Source organism: Oenanthe melanoleuca, chromosome Z (genome assembly GCF_029582105.1).
Source record: "Oenanthe melanoleuca isolate GR-GAL-2019-014 chromosome Z, OMel1.0, whole genome shotgun sequence".
Taxonomy (NCBI): domain Eukaryota; kingdom Metazoa; phylum Chordata; class Aves; order Passeriformes; family Muscicapidae; genus Oenanthe; species Oenanthe melanoleuca.
Window position 1 is genome coordinate 13,045,663 of NC_079362.1, and position 23,580 is coordinate 13,069,242.

The following is a 23,580-nucleotide window of genomic DNA, read 5'->3' on the forward strand; positions in this document are numbered from 1 at the left end:
CCCTCTAGCCAGGTAGAAAACTGTAGTGAAAACTGTTTTTTGAACTGTGTGGATTTTTTAGCCTGGCATATCAGAACCAACAAAACATGAGGCATTGGTTGACTGGTGCACAATGCACACTAATCCCATCAAGACATATGGGGCAGAATCTGTTTCTATTGCTGGTGTGACAGGGAGATCATAGGATTCTACTTGGGTGGAAGCTGATGTGAGCCTGACTAGAAATGAGGAAGAAATGAGGAATGAGGAAGAAATAGTGATTGACCCAGAAGCTCCATGCATTTTGGGCATAGACTTCCTCAAAAATGGGTATTTAAAAGATCCAAAGGGAGTCAGGTGGGCTTTTGGAATAGCAGCTGTAGAGACAGAGGGCATCAAACAACTGAACACCTTGCCTGGACTATCAGAGAGCCCATCTGCAGTAGAGCTCTTGAAGATGGAATAGCAACAAGTACCAACTGCCACCTCCACAGTGCACCACTGATAGTACAGAATAACTCGAGATGCTGTGATCCCCATCCACAAGATGATCCATGAGCTGGAGAGTCACAGGGTGGTCAGCAAAACCCACTCACCCTTCAACAGCCCCATCTGGCCTGTGTGCAAGTCTGACAGAGAATGGAGATTGACTGTGGACTATCATGCCTTGAATGAAGTGACTACACCACTGAGCACTGCCATGCTGGACATGCTGGAACTCCAGTACGAGCTGGAGTCCAAGGTAGCAAGGTGGTATGCCACCATTGACATTGCCAATGCGTTTCTCTCCATTTCTTTGGCAGCAGAATTCAGGCCTCTGTTTGCCTTCATGTGAGGGGCATGGGCATGCAGTACACCTGGAACCGACTGCCCCAGAGGTGGAAACACAGTCCCACCACCTGCCATGGACTGATCCAGGATGCACTGTAGAAGGGTGAAGCTCCAAAACATCTGCAGTACATTGATGACATCATTGTGTGGGGGAACATGGCAGCAGAAATGTTTGAGAAAGGAGAGAATATCATCCACATTCTCCTGAAAGCTGATTTTGCCATCAAGGAATAGCAAGAAAAGCAAAGTTAAAGGACCTGCTCAAAAAAGCAAAGTTAAAGGTCATGCTCTAGATACTGAGTTCCTAGGAGTAAAGTGGCAAGATGGAAAGCATCAGATTCCCACTGATGTCATCAACAAGATCACAGCAATGTCTCTACCAACCAGCAAGAAAGAAACACAAGCTTTCTTAGGTGCCATAGGCTTTTGGAGAATGCACATTCCTGAGTACAGCCAGATTGTGAGCCCTCTCTACCTAGTTACCTGCAAGAAGAACAGTTTCCACTGGGGCCCTGAACAGCAACAAGCCTCCGCCCAGATAAAGCAGGAGATCGCTCATGTGATATCCCTTGGCCCAGTCAGGACAGGACCAGATATGAAGAACATACTTTACTCTGCAGCCAGGAGCCATGGGGCCTTTGGCAGGTGTCTGGTGAAATTCGAGGCTGGCCACTGGGATTTTGGAGTTGAAGCTACAGAGGGTCTGAAGCAAACTACGCTCCCACAGAGAAGGAAATTTTAGCAGCTTAAGGAGTCCAAGCTGCCTCGGAGGTGATTGGCAAAGAAGCACAACATCTTCTGGTACCCCGACTGCCAGTGCTTGGGTGGATGTTCAAAGCAAAGGTTCCCTCTACTCACCACACCACGAATGCCACATAGAGCAAATGGATTGCTGTCATCACACAGCATACCTGTACTGGAAAATTTAATCACCATGGTATTTTGGCAATAATGAAAAATTGGCCAGAAGGTGAAAATTTTGATCTTGCTGACAAAGAGGAAGAACAAGTGACACAGGCTGAAGAAGCTCCACCGCATAACCAACTGCCAGCAGAAGAAACACATTATGCTTTTTTTACTGATAGTTCTTGCCACATTGTAGGGATGAAACAAAAGTGGAAAGCAGCTGTATGGAGCCCCACACAACAGGTTGCACAAGCTACCGAAGGAGAAGGTGGATCAAGTCAACTTGCTGAAGTCAAAGCTGTTCATCTGGCCCTGGACACTGCTGAGAGAGAGAAGTGGCCAAAGCTCTACCTTTACACTGATTCATGGATGGTAGCCAGTGTTCAGTGGGGTTGGCTAGAAAGGTAGAAAAAGGTAACTGGCAGCATAGGGGAAAACCAATCTGGGCTGCTGATGAGTGGAAAGACATTGCCACACGGGTAGAGAAGCTACCCGTGGAAGTCCATCACGTAGATGCCCATATCCCTGCAAGGATCAGTCCAAAGTTTCCCTGATCTGCCTCACAACTGTTGCAAGATCAGAGACTGAGACCCCGGGACCCCACTGCTCGCTCTGGACCTGAGTTCTGGCCTGGCTGAGGTGGATGCTTGCCAAGGGACTGTTCTGCAGGTGCATGTTGTACTGTCACGGTACACTGCCGGCGAGCAGGTATGGTCTGGAAGAGCTGTACTTTCTACACCTGCTTCTCAGAGCAATGGGCTTCTGCACACAATAGTCTATAAATCTTCCTACCCTTTGGCCAGAGGCCACTCGCCTTGGAAAAGGACTATAAAAAGATAACTTTCTGAAGAGACTTTTGAAATCTCTTTGTCCCCATGGACAGAAGACACGTCTATAGGCTGAAGACCAGGAGGCCAATGTCTCATCTGTTGGCAGCTACTTCCCCATCCTTCTCTCATTCTCCCTCCCCTTTTACTTTGTTTCCTTTATCTCTCTCTCTCTCTCTCTCCTCTATCGCAAAACTGAGTTGTTGGCACTCAATAAAGTGCATTGCTGCTTACCTCTCAATAAAATTTGAGTCCCTTGCTGTTTGTCTTTTGCACGCTGGGGTCAAACAAACCATCACAGCTCCCACTCGGGTTGAGTAGATTGTGACAGTCCCCAAGAGTAGAGCTGATGAGGAGAACTGACACAACGACCAGGTAGATCAGGCTGCACAGATAGAAGTGTCAAAGATAGACTTAGATTGGCAACACAAGGGAGAATTGCTCCTGGCTTGATTGGGCTCATGATGCCTCATGTCATCAGGGCAGAGATGCCGCCTATAAATGGGCACGAGACCAAGGGATGGATCTAACCATGGACAGTATTTCTCACGTTGTCCATGACTGTGAGATATGTGCAGAAATCAAGCAGACCAAACAGGTGAAGCCCTTCTGGTATGGGGGGCAATGGTCCAAACATAATTATGGGGAGGCCTGGCAGACTGACTACATCATCCTTCCTCAAACCCACTAAGGCAAGCACCAAGTGCTCACAATGGTAGAGGCCACCACTGGGTGACTGGAAACCTAGCCTGTGCCTCACACTATGGCCCATAACACCATCCTGGGCCTTGAAAGGCAAGTCCTTTGGAGGCATGGTAGCCTTGAGAGGATTGAGTCAGACAATGGGACACATTTCAAGAACAGTCTTACCAACACTTGGGCTAGGAAACATGTCATTGAGGGGGTGTACCATATCCCCTACCATGCACCAGCTAAAGTGGAGAGGCACAATGCACTGTTGAAAACCACCCTGAAAGCACTAGGTGGGGGATCTTTCAAGAACTGGGAGCAGCATCTAGCAAAAGCCACATGGTTAATGGACACTTGAGGCTCCACCAACTGAGCAGGCTCTGCCCAGTATGAGCCTCTCCACATAGTAGATGGAGACAAAGTCCCAGTGGTGCATGTCAGAAGTTTGTTAGGGAAGACAGTTTGGATCAATTCTGCCTCGAGTACAGACAAACCCATTCGTGGAATTGTCTTTGCTCAGGGACCAAGTTGCACATGATGGATAATGCAGAAAGATGGGAGAAGACGATGTGTGCCTCAGGGAGATCTGATTGTTGGGTGAGAATCATATGTAAATATCACTGCTGGATGTCACTGCCATTGTCTGTATATAATTGTATATTGTGTATGTATATATATCTATGTATAATGTATGTATTTGTAGAGTTAGAATAGATATTAGGTATGGTAGTAAGCTTACAATATAGGAATAAGGGGTAGAATGTCCTGGGGTGACTTTATGATGCTTGTATCCCAAATCACCTTTTCTGTTTGTGTTGGATGTTGAGTTCTGTGGCTTTAAGACTGGTTTTTAAGACTGGTTCCAGGAGGGAAGGGGGAGAGAAGAGGTGCAGAGTTTGTTATCAGAGACTGCACTTGCTTCCCTGCATCCCTCACACAGACTGTGTTGTCTGCAGTGGATAGCAGGAGAGAGCTCTTCTTTGCTTTTAGTTATTTGGCTAGCTGAGGCAGAGAAGTTCCCTGGACTGTGAGTTTTCTTTCTTTTTCTTGGAATTGTTTGAACCTGCTCTGGACTGAAAACCCAGAAAAGCACTGGGAGTTCACACCTGTGGCCCACCAGCATTTCCCAGTGCCGAAGGGACTGATAACAGACAGAGTGAGCTGGGCTGCAACCCACAAAACTTCTGAATTTGTTATCTCTTCAGAGAGGCAAGAGGTTTTGTCACTTAGTATAGTTCATTTTTGTGCTGGGGAGTGCTTTGCCTATTAATTAAACATTTTTTTTCTACTTCTCTCCAAGGAAGTATTTTCCAGAGCCAGCTGGGGGAGGGAGCATTTGAATCTGTTTCCTAGAGCGATCCCATACAGAGATGGGATCCCAAATCCCAAATCTGCCCTAACAAGGACAAGTTGTCACTGTGCCACACAATGTATGTATACAGTATATGGAAATAAATACTATTTCTACAGTATAGAAAATCCAGAGTTCTGAAAATTAGAATTTACAGATCTCCATCCTGTTCAGTCAAAGAAGTAAGTAACTGACAAGGAAAACAATGTAATTGGCTGACATGCATGTTGCAACAGATCCAGAAGACTTCTAATATAATGACAGTATCTTTGTTTCCAACAAAACTTGTTTGGTCTGAGTGCACCTGTCTTAGTAAGTGTCCTATTTCGTCTCTACAGAAGAAGAAATAACTGTTCATTTATTTAATAACACTATTATTTGTTGTATTGTATACTAATACAAGTATTAAAACAATGTGAATCTTTTAATAACTAAGTCCACCCAGACTTCCGGTCTTACTTGTCTTCAGACTCTTGATAGCTTTTTCATTTCTCTTTTGGGCGATGGCTTGGAATATATCTAGACTTAAAATATTATATGTATAACTTGCATAAATTATTTTAAAAGGCTACTCTAAAAAGTATTTTGAACTATTTATGAATTTAAACTAGGTTTATAGATATTTTTTAAGAGCACTCACACAGAACATGTAGAGTTACAAATACTGAAAAGCAGAAAGGAAAACAAAGGAGAAAATCCAACCAAGAGAATTCAAAAGACTGAAATGACATTTTATTTGAAATAGAATGGAATGGAAAAAGCAAAAACCCGAGGTTCCTGCCTTTTCTAGCTTCAATATTAGTTACGAGTAAGTAAACATGGACTAGAACAGTGTGCAGGTCTGGGCAAAAATTAAGAACAATGCTGAGACACCCAGAAGACAACCAAGCACATAGAGGGGCTGGAAGGTCTTTCGTGCAATGAGTGGTGGGGTTTGGAAAGAGGGAGGCTGAGGGGCAACATCACTGCTGTGTTCATATGCTAGAGGACGGGAACTGGTGAAGGAGGAGCTGAGCTCTTCTCCCTGCAATTCAGCAACACGGTGTGTGGGAACGGTTCAAAGCTGCAACAGGGGTGTTCTGACTGGACATTAGGAAGCTTTTATTTTTTCTGAGAGGGTGGTCAACCCTGGTACAGGCGTTCTAGAGAGGTGGTTGATACCCTGAGCCTGTTGGTGCCTTAAAAAGAGGCATCTGGACAATGTCTGTGAGGTTAAACCTCTGGTACTTTGGGCACCAACTTCGTCAGGTTATCTTCTAAAATGGGCGAAGCAGCTAATAGTTGCTAAAAAGTTGCTTATTACAGAAGCACATCAGTCTCGAAAGGCACAGTCACAGACATTAAAGTCCATGCTACCATGCTAAGTTTTACATAGTCCAGGTATAAAGTCCCAGGTAGAAGCAGAAGCTGCTCCCAGAGGTCCTGATGGGGTTGAAATTGCTGTGGCAGCTCCTATCTCCTTCTTGGGAGAGCAAGCAAAGCAAAGCAGAAGCAAAATAGATAAGCAATGGCAAAAGCACCAGGTCTCCCCAGTACATGCTCTTATATAGAATCTTCCCAACAAGCTAAGATGCAAACTCAGACCACCACCCCTTAACCTATTAGAATTCTAGTTCTTTATATGCCAGGTTATGTATAAACTGCACATATAGTCTATCTTGTTCTCTCTGAAAAATGCAAGCAATGTTCTTACTATAGCTCTATTATGTCTAAAACTACGTTCCTGGAGCCTCTCCTGAAAACACTAACATGTTTTTCAACCTTCACTAGAACTTGTACTTCTACTCTGGCATCTAAACCTTTCACCTACTAAAGGCATTAGAGCTCATACTAAAACTTACTTACTGACTTACTTATCCTATAACTTAAACTTACACTAAAGCTTACACTTAAACTTCTACTTTATGTGTGAGTGGCTTAATACATTTCAATCCATCCAAAGGCTTTAATTCAATTCCTGCACTCTGATTTCTCTCTGAAGAATTCAGAGAGACTCCTGGCTCACTGACTCCAACAACATCTTTCATAATGGGGTTAAAATTTGGTCGGCCCTAAAGTGTGATGATCATTGCAGGTCCTTCCAACTGTTCTATTCTATTCTATTCTATTCTATTCTATTCTATTCTATTCTATTCTATTCTATTCTATTCTATTCTATTCTATTCTATTCTATTCTATTCTATTCTATTCTATTCTATTCTCCATTCCCATTCCATTCCATTCCATTCCATTCCATTCCATTCCATTCCATTCCATTCCATTCCATTCCATTCCATTCCATTCCATTCTCTTATTAATTGCCATATATCTTAACCTCAACATAGGCTAACCATTCAATCCAAAAGCAATAATGCTAAACAAGGATCATAGGAACATACAGTTACTAGGATGGAAACGGCCTCAGGAGGGCTGTGGTTCAATATCAGAGTGGCTCAAATCAGGGTCATCTGTGGGACGAAACCATGTCACTTAATCCAGATTGCGCTTGACAGCATTGAAGGATGGAGTCTGCACCAACTCTGTGAGTAACCAGGTCCACTCATAGACACGCCTTCACCACTTCTCTTGCTCCTTAACAATTTGCAGCTTAATTATGATAAACTTATGTTCTATTAAAAGACCTTCAGCAACATTGGCAAGTACCTTCTGTTGCCTCTTCCTATACATGTGCACACAAGTGCAGATTTTGTTAATGACTTGTCCAAAACTTCACTTCCTTTTCCCAGTAACTTTTAGATCTTATGGTGTAGGACAGTGTGTCTTTTCAAGCTGAATAGTTCTTTTTGTCATCTTCCAGATGTTCTGGATCAGAGCTGGTATTACCTGAAGATTTGCAATATGAAAGAAGCTCTAAACTCACCACTATTTTCATATTCTTTCCTGTGCTTTTGTCCATCAGACAAAATTCACCTTATTTAAATAGCTGTTATTTCAGCTGAAATCAGCTTAATTAGGCAAAAAGTCAATTTGGCCCAATAAATAAATCAAAGGATGCTTTTCACACTTATTAAACGTTTTTTAAAATTGTTATATAAAAAATTAAGATGGCATTTTAATAAATGATGTGGTTAAGAAATTTTGTTTAGGTTTTAAGTAAATTTTCGCTGTATTCACTGGTCTGCTAAATTTTTACCTTTGCCAAAAAGTCCTTTAAGAAATTACTAAACTTTTGAATTTGGATGACAAAAGTTGCAAGTTATATTGCACTAATAATATTTCTTTCTTTGTCTTTCAAAATAAAAATATTCATTCCCCTCCCTGTCCCCCAATATAACATTATTCTGCCCCATGAGCCATACCCTTCTCACAGCTGCTTTTTACTTCCCTTTCCCCTCTCAAATTAGCACCTTGTTTTTTATCATGAATGTAGTTCTATATTTCCAGCAAAAATCAGATTTTCAAAATAATGGTGAGAGTCCTTCAAAAGGGAAAGTGAGTATTTGATAAAAATGTTTGTCTCATAAGGCTTTGGAATTAAATCCATGTACAAAGAGCCAAAGAATCACAATAAGCAAATAATTTATAAATTGCTCAGCTTTCAGCTGTTGAATTTATTAACTTCTCTAATATTCAAAACACCATAGCAGTTTCCAATGTACAAACATGGAATACAGGAATAGCAAGAAAAATAAACCTCTTGATAAAATCACTCTAGGGATAATAAATCAGGAAGAGCTTGAAGAGAAGAACAGAAATTGAGCTGTTTTCTGTGCATTTTACTTTTAATATTGTGTTTACTCACAAATTGCTGTGTATCGTAATTCTAATTGACTGTCATTGATGTGGTAAGCTACTGATGAGCACAGACACTCTAAGATGTTGGTATTTCATGTTCTTGCCAGGATTCTCCAAGAATGGCTTATAATGGTCTCTTTCCCTCTGTTTTGCAGTAGAACTAAAAAGTGTTAATCAGACTTTACATGGGAAAACAAAGCCCAAGTTTTCTAAAATATCTTCATTTTCCATGTAAAATCTTGGATGCCTTGATAAACATTACAAAAAAGCAATGAAATACAGTACTTTATCTTGGGAAAATCTGAACAGCATAATTGCATTGAAAATGCAAAATTTTGAAAATTATGGGCATTTAAGAAACTGTAGGTTCATTTTCAAATATTTGGTTTGGAATTTGAATACTAGCTTTAGAAGAAGTCTTCAGTATCTGCCTTTCTTTTGGTGCCTAGAAATTTAAAAGTTTTGCACCATGTTAATTCTGTCAGTGTGATAAACGTTAATAAATTTTACAGCTAATTAAATACTAAAATGTATGGAGAGAGGAGGGCAAGAGATGATGGGACAGGACTGCTAATCTGTAAAATATGTTTTCTTGCAAGCAGTTATACAGTCAGAATACATTAAAATCACCCCGAAGCACCTGTTGTCTCCAAAGTCAATCACTACTGCTGCCTGCCCTCTCCTCCTTGGAACTCCATTTCAGAGTCTGACTGAAAACTCAGCTGACAACAAGAGCAGGAAGTTGTCAGGAGGAAATTTGATGGGGGAAAGTTGTGATATACTAACTCACAAGATCTTACCTCATTGATACCTCAGGACAACATAGGAAGATGGGATTTCCCATTCAGGCCAGTATTGCAGGTGTCAACATGAACCAAAGGAGTCTGTGTACTGTAAGCAACATGGATGGGGCATCATAATGCCCCTGAATTACATTCCAGGTTCCATTTCTGCTACTTGACCAGATACATTCCCCATGTTCTGTTCTAAATTTACTAATTTCTTAGAGATTTTTGAGATCTTGCAAACCCTATGCCTCTTAAGAACTTGCAGAGCCTGTAATTAAGATTCTTTATAAAAATCCTGGGTTTCATTCCTCTGTTGTTTGTTCTAGCTTACAACTTCCAAGAAACAAAAATTCCAGGACCATTTGGGTGCACAGTGTCTAGTCTGGGTGCATATGGAATGCCTACATCGTTCAGTGCAATTCAAGACAAAAGCACCCGCAACTTTCTTGGCAGGACCATTGGGACTAGAGGGAGAACAGAACATGGCCTTTGTATGGGGGTCATGTACACGGCCTTCCCAACCAGAGTAATAAACTCCAGCTGTGTGTTTAAATTAGTCTTTGAAAATTCAGTTTCAGAAACAAAACCTAACTTATGCCCACCCCCAGATGTTTAAGAGCTGTGTGGTAGAGCTCATAACTATTACTAAGAAGAAACACAGGACGACGACATTACACTTTTTCTTCCTCTTCCCTTTTATTTTACTTACAAAACCCAAGTTAAGCAATTGCCTGTAAGATTTGCTGCACTTAAGAGCATTTTTGCTTACGCAGCAAAATGCAATAGGGAAATTATCTGATTGGTTATTTGCAAAACCCATAACTAAAGGTTTGTTATCTAGTCAGCGTTTAAACTTTGCAGGCTGTGTGGAAATATTACAGAAGTAGGCGGTATTCCCGTGACGAGAAAGTCACCAACAGATACTGACAGCTTCACACTACGGAAAACGGCAGGCCGCACCAACGCTAACTAACCCCGGCGGAAGACAGCGAGAACCAGACCGGGGAGGGAGGCGGGGCTCGGGACAGCCTGGGTGCACGGCACGGAGCCGCCGCCGCGCTCCGCCCTTAGCCCAGCGCCTGGCGGGCCTGGAGAACTGCAGCGCCCCGCACGCTGCCCCGGGCAGCCGCTGCTGCGCGGGCCCTGCCGCGCTGGGTCGCAGGTAGGAGCGGGCAGCGACTGAGCCTTGGCCCCACGGCCTCTAGCCCTGCCCTCGGCTCCCGGAGCTGGATGGGCCCAGGGAGGTTTGGGCAGCTGTACGGTTTGGGCGGGGGAGGAAGCCCGGGGAGCTGCATGGTGCTGCCCGCGGCGGTGGGCCCCGCGGGCTGAGGGGACGGGTGGGCCGTGCCAGGTGGCGTGGTGCGAGCGGCGGCCCTTGCAGGCTCCGGAGCCCGCCCTGCGGCCCTGAGTGCGGCGGGGCTAAGCCGGTCGGGAGGAGCAAGGCAGGAGCTGCCCGGGCTGGAGAGCAGGATGCTTCTGGTGGTCACCCTGTGGGCAGGGAAGCCGGGTAGTTGCCCTGCGGGGTCTGCAGCCTTCGCTCAGGCTGCTCCTGTGCGCTCTCTGTTCCACTGGATGGGTGACAGTGTAAGTGGTGGAAAAGCCCTGAACTTACCCGTTTGTACCTGTATCTAGTATTAGTGTATATATGTATTTAGTATGCATAACTGGCTCCTCAATTGCAGTTTAAAGCCTCTGGCAGCCCCATATTCTCAGGCAAGTGATAAACATGAATATTACCTTATTATTGATTCTGACAGTAACAACGTGCACTAGTGCACAACCTTCTGTGGGTAACTATATTTCTTTGTAATAAATTTTGCTTAGTGAAGAGTAGACATCAGCTTAGAGTTTTGTCTTAATGTTTACTCTATGGCCTGTGAAGCTCACTGAGTTCCTGTGTGCATTCAGAAGTGCATTAAAGTGTTTCTTTACAGTATGAAACTTGATGAGCTGCTTAGGTTCATTAGCAGGCATGTTTTTCCAGTTCTGTCTCTGCACATTTACTGGAAGAGTGTCTTTGAGCATCTACGGGCCTGTTTTGAGTGGCCTGCAGAATGTAGGAAAACAACTTCAGATCTTAATTCTCTGTATATATTACTTTCATGCTGTTTTATATAGGGATTTTGCCTAGCATTACAAAAAAAAATAGAAAATGATGAACACTAACAAAAGTCTTCTTATTGAGCATTTCTTTGTCACTGCGTTTTCTAGAGTAGGTCAGGATGTCATACTTGCGTGCAGAAATGAATCAATATCAGAAAGCTGGTCCTCCCACTGCTCTCTTGCTGTTGGTATATTTTGAACCATATTCCAGCAATACCGGGTGTGTTTGCTTCAGTTGTGTTTTTATTTCCCCCTTGAGTAAGAGCATTTGTTAGAATAATGAGTATAGAGGAGGGTTGTTCTCACACTGGTTTTGAAGCAGAGGGAAATGAGGCAGTGGCAGTGCAATCACTGAAATTAAGCTCTTGCTCGAGTACTGACATTATAGTGTGGCTTTCTGTATAGTGTCTTCTTTGGTCAGCCTTATCCTGCTGGCTTGGCCACCAGGCACATGTAATCATATGCAAATATTGTATGATATGGCAAAGTCAAATGGATCAGAACTGAGTGTCCTGGGAGGAAGATTTCTGTTCACACTAGTTATAAGTTTAATAGAAATTTACTGTAAGTGCATGTACTAGTGGGCTTTTATTGATTGTTACTCCATACTTGAATTACATTTGTTTTTGAGCAGCATGTAAGTAAGGGAAGGAGAATTTGAGAAGCAGGGAAACAACAAAACTTTAAAGATTTTATGTACATTACTCTAGTGAGCTTGAGAAAGTGACCTATATCAATGTGAATGGCATAATGTGAAACTGATGCCGTAAGTTTTAGCTTTCATATTTTCCAGATTCTGTACTGGATTAATGTATAACTCTGAACTTTTTATAAAGTGTTAGTAAGTTCTCTTAACAGTTTAGTTAGATAAAACAATCCAGCCTGAGAACCAAGAACATTGTGGCAGCTTCAGGCCCAAGAAGTATAAACAACAGCAAATTGAGGAGAGCAGTCTGGGGGGATGGGACTTCATAACCTGAAGCTGTAATTGGCCAATTAACTCCAATATGTAAATGGACCAAAACTTATAAAAGTGTGGAAACTTGAGACTGGGTGTCCATCTTAGGTGTATCCTCAGCTGTACTCTTGCACTACCCAAGGTGTATCCTTTGAAGGCCTTTTAATAAATACCTACTTTATTCCCTTAACACTGTCTAACCTGGGTTCCAGGTAGCCTCTCTAGGCGTCAAAACCTTTCTACCAAATATCTAAATACCTGCTGCAGATTTTAGAAAGTTAGGACAAAGAAATAGTTACTTGAAGTGCTTCCGTTAAAAAAACTGAAAAAAACTGAATTGCATTGATTAAACATATTTTTCATAATATCCTTGAGTAGGTCTCTTTTTAAAGTTTCTTTCTTTGAATAGCTGTTCCTAGTCAGAGGCTGAATATTGCATGGTTTAGGCTGATCATTTCAAAATAATGTCACCAGAGCTGCACCGACTTGGCAATATAGAATACTACCCAGTCTAAATTTCTTTTCTAATGCAAAAACAGAGGAGACCCATAGTCCCGTTAGAAATTTGGTTTTTATAGAAAATAAATCAGTATATATCTGGTGAAAACTGGAATACTTTAAGCACTCTCCTTTTGTTTATTCGTTTTTGTCTCTTATTTTTAAAAGGCAGTTTAGTTTTTTGTTGACAAGCCAGATTGTTTGATGTCTTCCTAAGTAGGCTAACCTGAAAATAAGAACTTTGAAAATAAAACTTAGATTTTAGTTGATGAAAAGATGGAAGATCAAAAATACAGAGAAATAAAAATGAAATAATAAGGGAAATACTGTTTTTGTTACTAATCCAGTAAAGAATAAAAATTATTTGTGTTACAGTATGCATCAGCTTCTTTGCGTGTATCTCACTGTTTCATTTTTTAAAGAGTCAGCATAGTAAACTACCACCTTTGTGCTGGCCAGGAGCATAGTTTTACTGACTTAGTGAAGGGGAAGTGCTTGTTTGTGATTCAATCCAGCAAGGGAGTTGCATTGTCCATGTGGAAGACTCTAAATATTTCAGAGAAGTTATTGTCTGTTAAACACTTCTGTCTAGTATTGCTTGGCAGAGAAATGTTAAATTGCTTTCTTTTCCACCATTTTCTTTCACTTCTGCTTGCTAAGTCTGCTCATACTAAATTCATTAGTCTGGTCAAACTGTTGACATTCCATCTGTCTCTTTTCTGTGTAAATGGTATGCTCTGTCGTGAATCTGGTCTGAGCTAGCCACTTGTGTTGCATGTAATTTCTCAGTAGAGCACTAATGACCATCTTCAGTTTTAAAAGGTTTTTTTCTGGATCGTAAAAGTTTTCTGTTTAAAACTGTGCAAATGTCAAGAATTAAAAAACTGATTACTGCTACTTGAACTAGGAGCATACTGGTTGTTATGAATAAATCCTTCAGAGAAAGTTTTACCCTGCTTCCTGCTCCTGTCTGCGCAGGACGGCAGCCGATCCCGATCCCGCTCCCCTTCCTGTCCCTAATGCCAATCCTGACCCCATTCTTGTTCCCGCGGGAGGGAGGGGGATGCTGCCTGTGACTTCAGCTCCCACTGGGATTCCGGGCAGGGCAAGTGGTTTCACGGGGACATTCCCCAGAGAAAGTTTTACAGCGGTTAAAGTTGTATGTTTTCATAAATGTTTCCAGTTGTCTGTAATGTTAATGGTTAATTCTTAAGTTCTTGGCCTCACCCTGTTTTTGGCCCCAATTGTCTTTTCCCATACCCCTTTCCCCTCGCCTCAGGTTAATGCCCTCATTGCCTCCCTGAAATGGCGCCTGTGACAGAGGAGGAGAAGTGACGTAAGTGGAGTACATGCAAATGAAAGACGCAGAGAATGCTGGGACACCATTCAGAGCTGAAACCCCTAAAATAATGAGCCCAAATAACATTTTAAGACTGAAAACAGCATTCCACAGCTGGGAAAAACAACGCAGAAGGCAAGGTCACCATCCAGAGCTGCACCGTGACCTTAATCACACCCTAACATCAGGATCTCCCCTTACAATAATGAGCCACTTCAGTCTTTCTAGGGACCCTGGAGGATGGAAGACCCAGCTCTGCTTGTGAAGACAGAATTGACCTACTTCTCCCTGTTTCTGGAGCAGCAGCGGTGTGCACAGCTGTTCGGGTTCCCTGCCCAGAGCTGATCTCTAAAAAAGCCTTAAAAAGGAGCAGGTCTCCTGGCCCATTTATTTCATTGATAGAAATTGATGTAATCATCTTTTCAAAAAGAGCATCTTGTAAATTCTAGTTTTATGTAAGCCATGTGGTATTTATTGCCTGGTATATTGGGTATCTGAATGGCTTAATATTTTACCTGTTGAACTCCCCCCTTCCCCTCAGTAATACAGATGCACACTTTACTAGTTGTTTTGTCAGCTGTTTTACATTGCATTCTGAAGTTGCTACACTGGCTTTATTAATTCAGTAATATCAATTCATGTTTTCTTAAGGCCTGCAGGATTATAGTGTATGTCTTACACATAATTTCATATTCTTGCATCTAATTTTGAGAAAGTAAATCTGCTACTCGTAGTTGCTACTCCATCTGAATGTTTTCTTATGTGGTGCAACCATTTCATATTGCCCCCATTCTCTTTAGCTTAGAGGAGTATCATATTTTTTGTCAGGAACAACAAACATTTTTTATTTCCTTCAGACTGCAAGGGGAATGATTTAGACCTTATTTTTTTACTCCTCACAAAGAGGCAATTAAAATAATTAAAAGTGCCCTGGCTTCACTTGTGCTGGGTGATTTCACTTACTCCTGATGTTTAACAGACAAAACATTTTGTCTTTTAAGTGCATTGTATATATCAAGTAATGGCAGCATAAAGAAGGAAAAGTATCAAAATTGGCTTGATATCTCAATGCAGTATGTTTGATTCTTACTGTTGGTATCACCACTGCCATTCCCATCCTGCTTTTCTGGTTGCAATTACTATAATTTTATCAATGTGTCATATCCTAGTGATTCTGAAGTAATTTTATTGCCTGTAGGCTTGGCATCTAACAGGAAGAATCAGTTCTTAAGAAGAAAACATTTACTGAATGGACAAAAATTTAATGCTTATCAAGAAGAAAAAGGCGTGTTGTCAAATCAGTTCAGATTCTAGCTGAGTAGAAAAGTAGCAATAGAAATGCCAAATTACAGAGAACCAGTTATTTTGTGAAGACTAACTTACAGTGGTTTGGACTTTCTGCAAAGCATAGGAATGTGGGAATTGAACCAACTGTGATAGAGAACATAAACCTGAGACCCTCGGAGGCTGAGCATGCAGAGATGCTAATTAGCTCATTCCGAAGTAAATCTTATTCCTAGCCCTGATTCTCTGTTGGTGACATATAAGGTCATGTCCCTGTCCTGTGTTCTGGGTTGGGCCTCTCCCCTCAGATATACCCCTGTGTATTGTGAACCTGACCTCTCCCCCACAGCTTTGTTTGCTGCCTGCTCTTGAACAGCATTGCTTTTGGATGCTGCCTTCTTGCATGGATTAAGGATATCTCTGGCACACGACTGTACCTGTCCCATGTATTTTATTAGCCATACTGTAACCCAGTTAAGCTGATGAGGTTCTCGCAAGGGGAAAACCCCTCACATGTGGCACCCCTGAACAGGGACTTCTCATATCAAGAGGGACCTGCAGGGTTTTTCAGGTTAGCTGGATTATAGCAAACTGAAATAGGAACTCTCTGCTGTGGAAATCAATGGGCCTGATGCACTGAGCAACCGTCAGAGCCAGTCATCTTGGAATCCCTGTGGGAAAAGCAGGTGAGCGGAGGGAAGAGGAAAGACCCTGTCGCTCCTCCCTTTAGCCAGGTGGGTTCTCCTGCCTGAATCCCCCAGTTTTTCTGGGTCCAAAATGGGACAAAGACTTTCCACCTTAGAGCAGGATGTATATGGACAATTACAAAAACTTCTAGCAGACCATGGGAAAGAGGTGAAAAAACGGGAACTGAAAATCTTAATGAGATGGGTATTGCGGCATTTCAGTATAAGAGTATCAAGGAAAACGACTCTTTCTTTTTCTTTAAATACTGAGTAATCAAAGTTTGTGTTTAGTAAGTTACATTTCTTTCTGCAGAAAGATAGGAAGTAATACGTGTAACAGAAGAAATAACACTTTACTGGGGAGAAAAAAACCAAAAGACTTGAGTCCAGTGAGGCACACTGCAAGAAGACATTTCAACAATAAAATTATTTACAGTGCATATCTTGTAATATTAGGCCCTAGTATGTCCTGCATGTCTGTTTTTCATTTGTCCCATGTTATGAGAAGGATATGAGTGGTATCTGACTTTTGATAAAACTTTGTGGAAGTTTTGTGATACAACTTAGTGAAAGATTGAGTAATCAGAAAGCCTTTATATTTACAAAACATGGAAATTTTGATGGTTTTACACTGAAAGAACAATCCCAAGAGTATTAATGGATACTTTGAGGTCATACAGTGATTTTTAGTAGTTAATAGAGGATATATCTTCATTAATTCTCTGCTCTGTGTTTTAGACAATTTTCTCAGTAATTATCTGGATTTGGTCTGGTTGAATTCTTTTCTGAAGGCCATTCTAGTAGGTATTGATCAGATGAATTCTCTTGGTAACTGCTATTTTCAGTCACTTTGCTTTTTTTTTTTTTAATATGTGGATCAGCAGCAAAGGATATGCCATCTTGTTGTTAGTCTCCTTGCTTAGATTCAATAATAATACTTAATTATAAGTTGCCTTGAATTGGCATCACTTTGTTGTCATTCTGTTTGAGAGCCAAGAAGACAAGCCATGATCTGAAGAAGTAATCTTTTTGAACAGAAATATTGTTTTTCCAGTGTTATAACTGATGTTGGGAATTACTGATGAGCTTGTAAGCAGCACTGAACATAACAGAAGTTATAAATGCTTTATAACCATAGAAATGTCCTAAAAATACTGTAGAAAAGTTTTAAATATCCATTTATATATAGATACTCACTGTGAATCTCAAATTATTTTCTATTTACTTTCATAGGAGTCTTTTTAATAATGTCTTTATGTATTTTCAGGTTTTTTTCCCAGATAAGGATACAAATAATTTTGAAGCCATATGGCAGCTTGAATAGCTGGCATTAAAATTCTTGGGAAAGAAGAGCTGAACATACATGCTGAGTTGTGGTGGTTTGTTTATGGAACTGTCCTGTCATTCCTGTCACCAGCTAGCAGTGCTATTTCCCTTGAGGTTTTCATGTTCGTGGCACTAGCTTCTGATGCTGCTGTTGCTTTCAAATGGCTGACAGATTTCTTGCTTTTAATACTGTTCTTCATACTGCAGCACAGAATGGGATTCTGCAGTTTCAGAACCTAAAGTACTGGGATGGACCATGCTGGCTTGAAGACTTTCTGCTCTGATTTTCCTTTGTACTGGTTTACAGTGAGGGTAATTACTATGCAGTGAATTGCTGAATTCTTCCCTTCTGCATGGTTACTTTTCCAAGTTGATTGCTCTTGGTTACCAGAGCATAGATCCATGTTTCAAATCAAAGTAAATTAATTTTAAAAGTTGTGTTCTGAGAAGAGTCTTACAGATTTTAAACTCCTAAAGTGCATAAAGATATTTCTTCCTCCTTCCTCTTCTTTAGGGCTCACACTTCTGTGCCAAGTGATTTGTTTGTTCTGGGCTTGTTTGACTTTTTTTCGTTGTGTTTTTTGTTTTTTTGGGGTTTTGTTGTGTCCTTTTTTTTTTTTTTGGTTGGTTGGTTGGTTTGTTTGTTTTGTTGGTTTTGCTGTTTATATATGAGTAGGTAATGTGGTTAATTTCCAACCTTGCAGTACATCCATTTTATTTATACATTTTCTAGCATCATTTCAGTTTCTTTTAACATAACAAATTGAGTCTGGAAGCTTCCAGGAGAGATTTCCAAACTGCAGAGTAAAACTTGGGGATTAAGAGCACAAGCAGATACTTAGGTTTCTTGCCTAAAGTCACAGGGTAGCTGAAAGTTGTAATGCAGAATTTCTGTGTGCTTGTGCCTCCAGTAATCATGGTTCCTGGTGGTACATAATTTCAACTTCAGAAATTGTTATTAATACCTTTGTCTCAGCACCTGAAGCTTGATCAAATTTACTGTTTCACTGCTTGATATGGTGTTAAAATAGGAAACAACTGTTGCTGCTGCTGCTGCTGAAATTGATAATTGACTCCATAAATAGATAATGAATTCAGTTAAATATAATGGGAAGCATTATTTACTTGTGTGGACTTTCTGTGGTGAAAACTTTTGGTCTCTGCTTTGCTTCAGTATTTAAATTCTTTATTTAACTGTTTTACCTGTATTGCCTGATTCACAGAATTGTTAGGGTTGGAAAGAATTTCTGGAGATCATTTAGTTCAACCCCAGATCATCTAATCCAACCCCAAAATGCTTAATAATGCCCTGGATGAAGTATTGTCTGCAAAAGTTATGGTACACAAAACTGGTAGTGAAAAATCCTAAGTGCACCGTGACTGTGAGAATATGAGACCGTAGGAAACATTAAAAATTATCTCTCCATAATAAAAATCTATTAATAGCAAATAAAATCCTCATTTGCAGAACTGTGGGCATTTTGTTTACTTCCTAGTTTATTAGCATAGAGAGCAGGAGGTTTGACTGGGGACTAAGCAGGGAAGGAGAGGTAGGAACATCACACCCCAGTCACTTAAATCAGGGTTAAAGCAAGAATCTTCTGGTCTGGGTAGACACAAAGGAGAAATACCAACCAGATATCCTGAAGGGGTAAAAAAATCACACAAAAGTTTACTAGTGAACTATAGAAGATGAGTAACTTTGTCAAATGATTTAATACAACATGAAACATCACAGCTCAGATATAGTCCACTAAACATAGAAAACCTTTAAACCCATTTGATGTTATCTTCTGCAAAAGGAAAATTAGAAGAAGAAAGGGAGAAAGACAGGAAAGATGCAGAAAAACAGACATAGCTACCAACTCCAGGGTTCCAGTCATGTAAAGCTCCAAGATGAAGGTAGGATTAAAGAACAATATACTTGCCTCATGGTCCACCTTCTTAAAGATCCTTTCCCCCTCGTGGGACTTTAGATTGCTTGGCCTTTTAGGGGCTGGGGCAGGGCCCCACCAGAGCAAGGCCTGACCCACCCACTACCAGACATTCCAAGCCCCTAAGATGTCTTGAAACAGTTTCCCAGCCTATGACAGAATATTATTTGAACTGCTCCTTCCCAGTCCCTTAACAGAAACAAGATAATCTTACATTTTGCATAAGGCTAGTAATTTCTTTTGCAATACTTGCACACAACTCCCTTTCTTATATTAAAACAAATTAATGGAAATTTGTCTGAATGGGATTTTGGGGAGTGTCTAATTGCAGAAGATGGAATGAAGTATTTCCTTGTTTGTTGAGTCATTGCTACTTGGCCTGTGATGTTCTAAGCCTCAAAAAGGCAGGAAGTACTAGCTTCAAAAGTTTGAAATTCTTGGAAGCGTGATTTAAGTTAGACTTATTTGTGGAATATTACTAAGCTTTTGAATGCAGTTTATAGTCACATATCATGAATTTCAGAATTGTTTCTGCTTAACACTTAGATGCTAACTTCCTTTAAGTCTTGTTGCCTTTAAATGTGACATAGTTATGCTGAATTTTTTTTCATGAAGTATATTGACTACAGAGCCACTAGCTACAGTTTAGAGCAAAGGAGAGTCTGACAATGAAGAAAGCATGGATTTGGAAACAAATGTGACCTTTCTGTTTTATGAAGTAGCTGTGTCACTGAAACAGTTCAGGTGACACTGAAAATAGAAATGAAAAAAGGACTTTGTGGTGTTCTGGCATCTACTAGGGTATACTTGCTGTGATGGTGACCATATCTTTCCATGTTAGATGTGGTAATAGCTTGTAGTGAGCACTTGTGTCTTTAAAGGCACCAAATAATGTGTATGGAATAGTGAGGGAAGGGTAAAGTAGTCTGTTTCCAAGAGAAATAGGAAAAAAACAAATAAATATTGCTTATTCTTAAGATGCTTATAAGAATCTAGTGCTATATTCTTTAAACACAGTATACTCTTTTAGAAATACATTAGTATCCTATTAGAATAAAAGAGTATGTGTTTGATTAATTGTGAATAAAAGATGATAGGTGAATTTTCTTGGGGTGTGTGAGGATTGCTGGTGACCTAATCAGACAGGTGTGGAACAGCTAGGATGCTATTATTTGAATTTAAAGCAAGCTGCACATCTGGAAGATAGAAGCATTGCAGTATAATCAGATCATATTTAGTCCATGGTGATATCTGAATGAGGTGGTACCTTTTAGGCGCTTTTTTTGAAAACTTTGTTTACTAAGAAAATTGTCAGTAGACAAATTACACAGGAAAGAGGGAGGAAGGTGCTGTGTATCTGCTAATGGATGTAGATGCTCCAATGGGTGAGGGACTGCAGGGAATCAAATGCACCAAAAGGCTGAAAAAATGATCCAGAGAGGTGCTCCGTTTTTGTGTATGATAATACTCAAGTATGTTTTTAGCTATTCAGAATTACCAGTATCTTTATGGTACCTTTTTTTTAAAAAACCCATCCAAGATAATTTTGAAAGGCAGATAGTGGTGATAGTTATGTGACACCATGCAGAGCTAAGATCAGGCTGAATAGGGAAATACTGGTTATGACTTCTGGGTGATACAGAATTCCATTTCTGTGGTCTTCTCTCAGCACCTTGTGTTGCATTTTCTTATGAAACTCTGTTTTATTTTTAGGATCAAAGCTTTGTATTTAAAATGGAAGTTGATGTGAACGGAGAGTCCAGAACTGCCCTTTCTGCCCTGCCTGTGCCTCTTGCAGAGGTGAGTTCTGCAGCCAGGATGGAAGCAGAAAAGCCACGCTGTTCCAGCACCCCATGCTCACCATTGCGGCGAACAGTTGTGGGATATCAGATCCTTCACATGGATTCTAACTACCTGGTTGGCTTCACAACTGGAGAGGAGCTGCTAAAATTAGCCCATAAGTGTACGGGAAGTGAAGAGAACAAAGGAGAATCTGGTCCTAACTTGGGCTCCAAACATCTTGATTCAGGACTGCCACGTTCTTCACGTTTGTACAAAACTAGAAGTAGGTACTACCAGCCGTATGAGATCCCAGCAGTAAATGGAAGGAGGAGGAGACGGATGCCCAGCTCAGGGGATAAATACAATAAAGCTTTACCATATGAACCTTATAAGGCACTTCATGGTCTCCTGCCTCTCTGCCTTTTGAAAGGTAAAAGGGCTCATTCAAAATCCCTGGACTACCTCAATTTAGACAAAATGAGCATTAAGGAACCTGCTGACACAGAAGTGCTACAATACCAGCTCCAGCACCTTACTCTTAGAGGGGATCGTAAGTTTGCAAAGAATAGCACATGAGCTGTCATTTCAAATTTAGAAATAATGTCTGATCTTTCCTCTGTTGCTGCAAAAATCCATTGTTTTACTATGTACATGACTGTCCACATTGTAGGTGGTTTTGTCAGCTCAGTGTTATCAGGAAGTAATTTATTTGAATACAGTCTTGGCAGTGCAGTGTTCTACAAATACTTGGAGAGAGAAATCTTTCCTGATCAAGCAGCTTCTGAGACAGATTTGACTGCAACTAGTAGATATTTCTTCATACACATTTTAATGAAAAAAAGCTTTTGATTTTGGTTTTTTTTTTCTGTACTACTTCATGTACTATTTACAGTAATTCAGCACTGACAAATTAATGATGTCTGCTTGGTTGCTAATTTTGGCATGATGTTAGAAACTGCTCTTGGATAAGTACTCAAGGAGGTTTTCTGGGTTTACTTTTTGTTTCTGTAGTAAAATATATGGGTTTTTCTTACATCATGAACTAGAAATTGAGCTTGATTGGATGAATCACTTGCTATTTAAACAGTCTAATTCAAATTGAAAATGGGCTTGTACTGGTGATGTGGGTGACATTTGTTTGTAAAAGAAACCTTTGCTACTTGAATCCTGTTAAATTATTTTTTTAGTTTCTGCATGGAAGTAATTGCTTTGTCCTTTTTATTCTATAAAACATGTTCAGAATAAATATTTAAATTATTTAAAGCAAATCTTACAGGAAGTGAAGATTTTTGGTTGTTGGGGTTTTTTTTGGTTTTTTTTTAGTAGATTTTGTTTTTATATTGTCTTGAGACAGAAACTGGAATGTCTGTACTAGTATGTTGGTAATGTTTTTGATTTTAATTTGTGATTTTAATTTCATCTGTAGTTGCAGAAGTTGTCAACTTCAGCATAGCTTTGGAAATTCTGTTGACTTAAAGCACTAAACATGAGTTCTGGAGGGCAGATTTTTTGTTGACAGGAATGCAGTAAAATATTTCTTGTCAGCATTGAAGAGCTGATTTTGAAATTTTTAGCAGAAAAATGCATTGGATTACTTTTGTTACCGAAATTCTATCCAAGCATGACATCAAATGCAGTTTTGACAGCTGTATTCCTACATGTGTTTAAAACATTTTTGGTAACTTTAGTTTAAAAATTAAAGTAGTTTTTATACTGTCTTTTTTTTTTAGGTGAAGTCTTTTACTGAAGCAGTACATAACTTGATTTTGCCTGATGACCTCTGCAGAAGTTAAAAATAATTTCATATTGCTTTGAAATATAAGTTATTTGATCAGTTGTTTCTGATAGAGTTGATTTTTTTTGTTTATTTGTTTAGCACTCAGAATTACTATAAAGCACTAGTTAGTGCATGTGCTCTGGAAAATGTGTTCTTACTCTGTCACTCCACAGTTTAAATGAAGGCAGCCCACTAGTGAGCATTTTGTGCTTTGGTTATTTTTTTTAGGTTTATTAGAAAATACAAAAAAAAAGAGTGTATTTTTCAAAGTTAACTACATTGGTATAAATTTAATGTCTTGAAAGGAAAGTCTTCCTATATAGTCTTTATTTTGAAAAACAGAATATGGTCAGATGCCAAAGAGATAGGGGATTTGTTTATGGAATAAGCACTATTGTTAATTTAAATATCAAATTAAATTGTATTTCTGGCTGAAAAATAAAAAGGGTATTATAAGCAGCTGTTGTGGATTAATTTGCTGTGCAGGAGAAAAAGAAGACGTTTTAAAAAATGCAACTTTACACCAGGGAACATTTAAAAACAACTCAGGGTCCTGGATTTCTGCGAAGTAAATGCTTAGTTCTTTTCCTTTATTTCGGGAAAAGGGTAATGCATTTACCTTATGTCCATGTTTCTGATGTCCAGTGCTGTAATTGTATGGCTACACTAGGAGACTGCTTAATGGCTGTTTAGCTGAGTTCAGACATAGAAAATGTGTTGGTATTTTATCTTTGGTGATTTGTCAATGTGCTCAGACACGGTCATGGTGATTGCTTAACTCACACA

General features: G+C 40.2%; 1 protein-coding gene across 1 annotated transcript; it reads left to right on the top strand.

Moving 5' to 3' along the window:
- The first annotated feature begins 9,987 nt into the window (after positions 1–9,987).
- Positions 9,988–23,252, top strand: MACIR (macrophage immunometabolism regulator). Its single transcript, XM_056513597.1, has 2 exons — positions 9,988–10,269; positions 20,949–23,252. Exon 2 carries the CDS (start codon positions 20,970–20,972, stop codon positions 21,591–21,593), a length of 624 nt encoding a protein of 207 aa, XP_056369572.1. The 5' UTR covers positions 9,988–10,269; positions 20,949–20,969; the 3' UTR covers positions 21,594–23,252.
- The last annotated feature ends 328 nt before the right edge of the window (positions 23,253–23,580 follow it).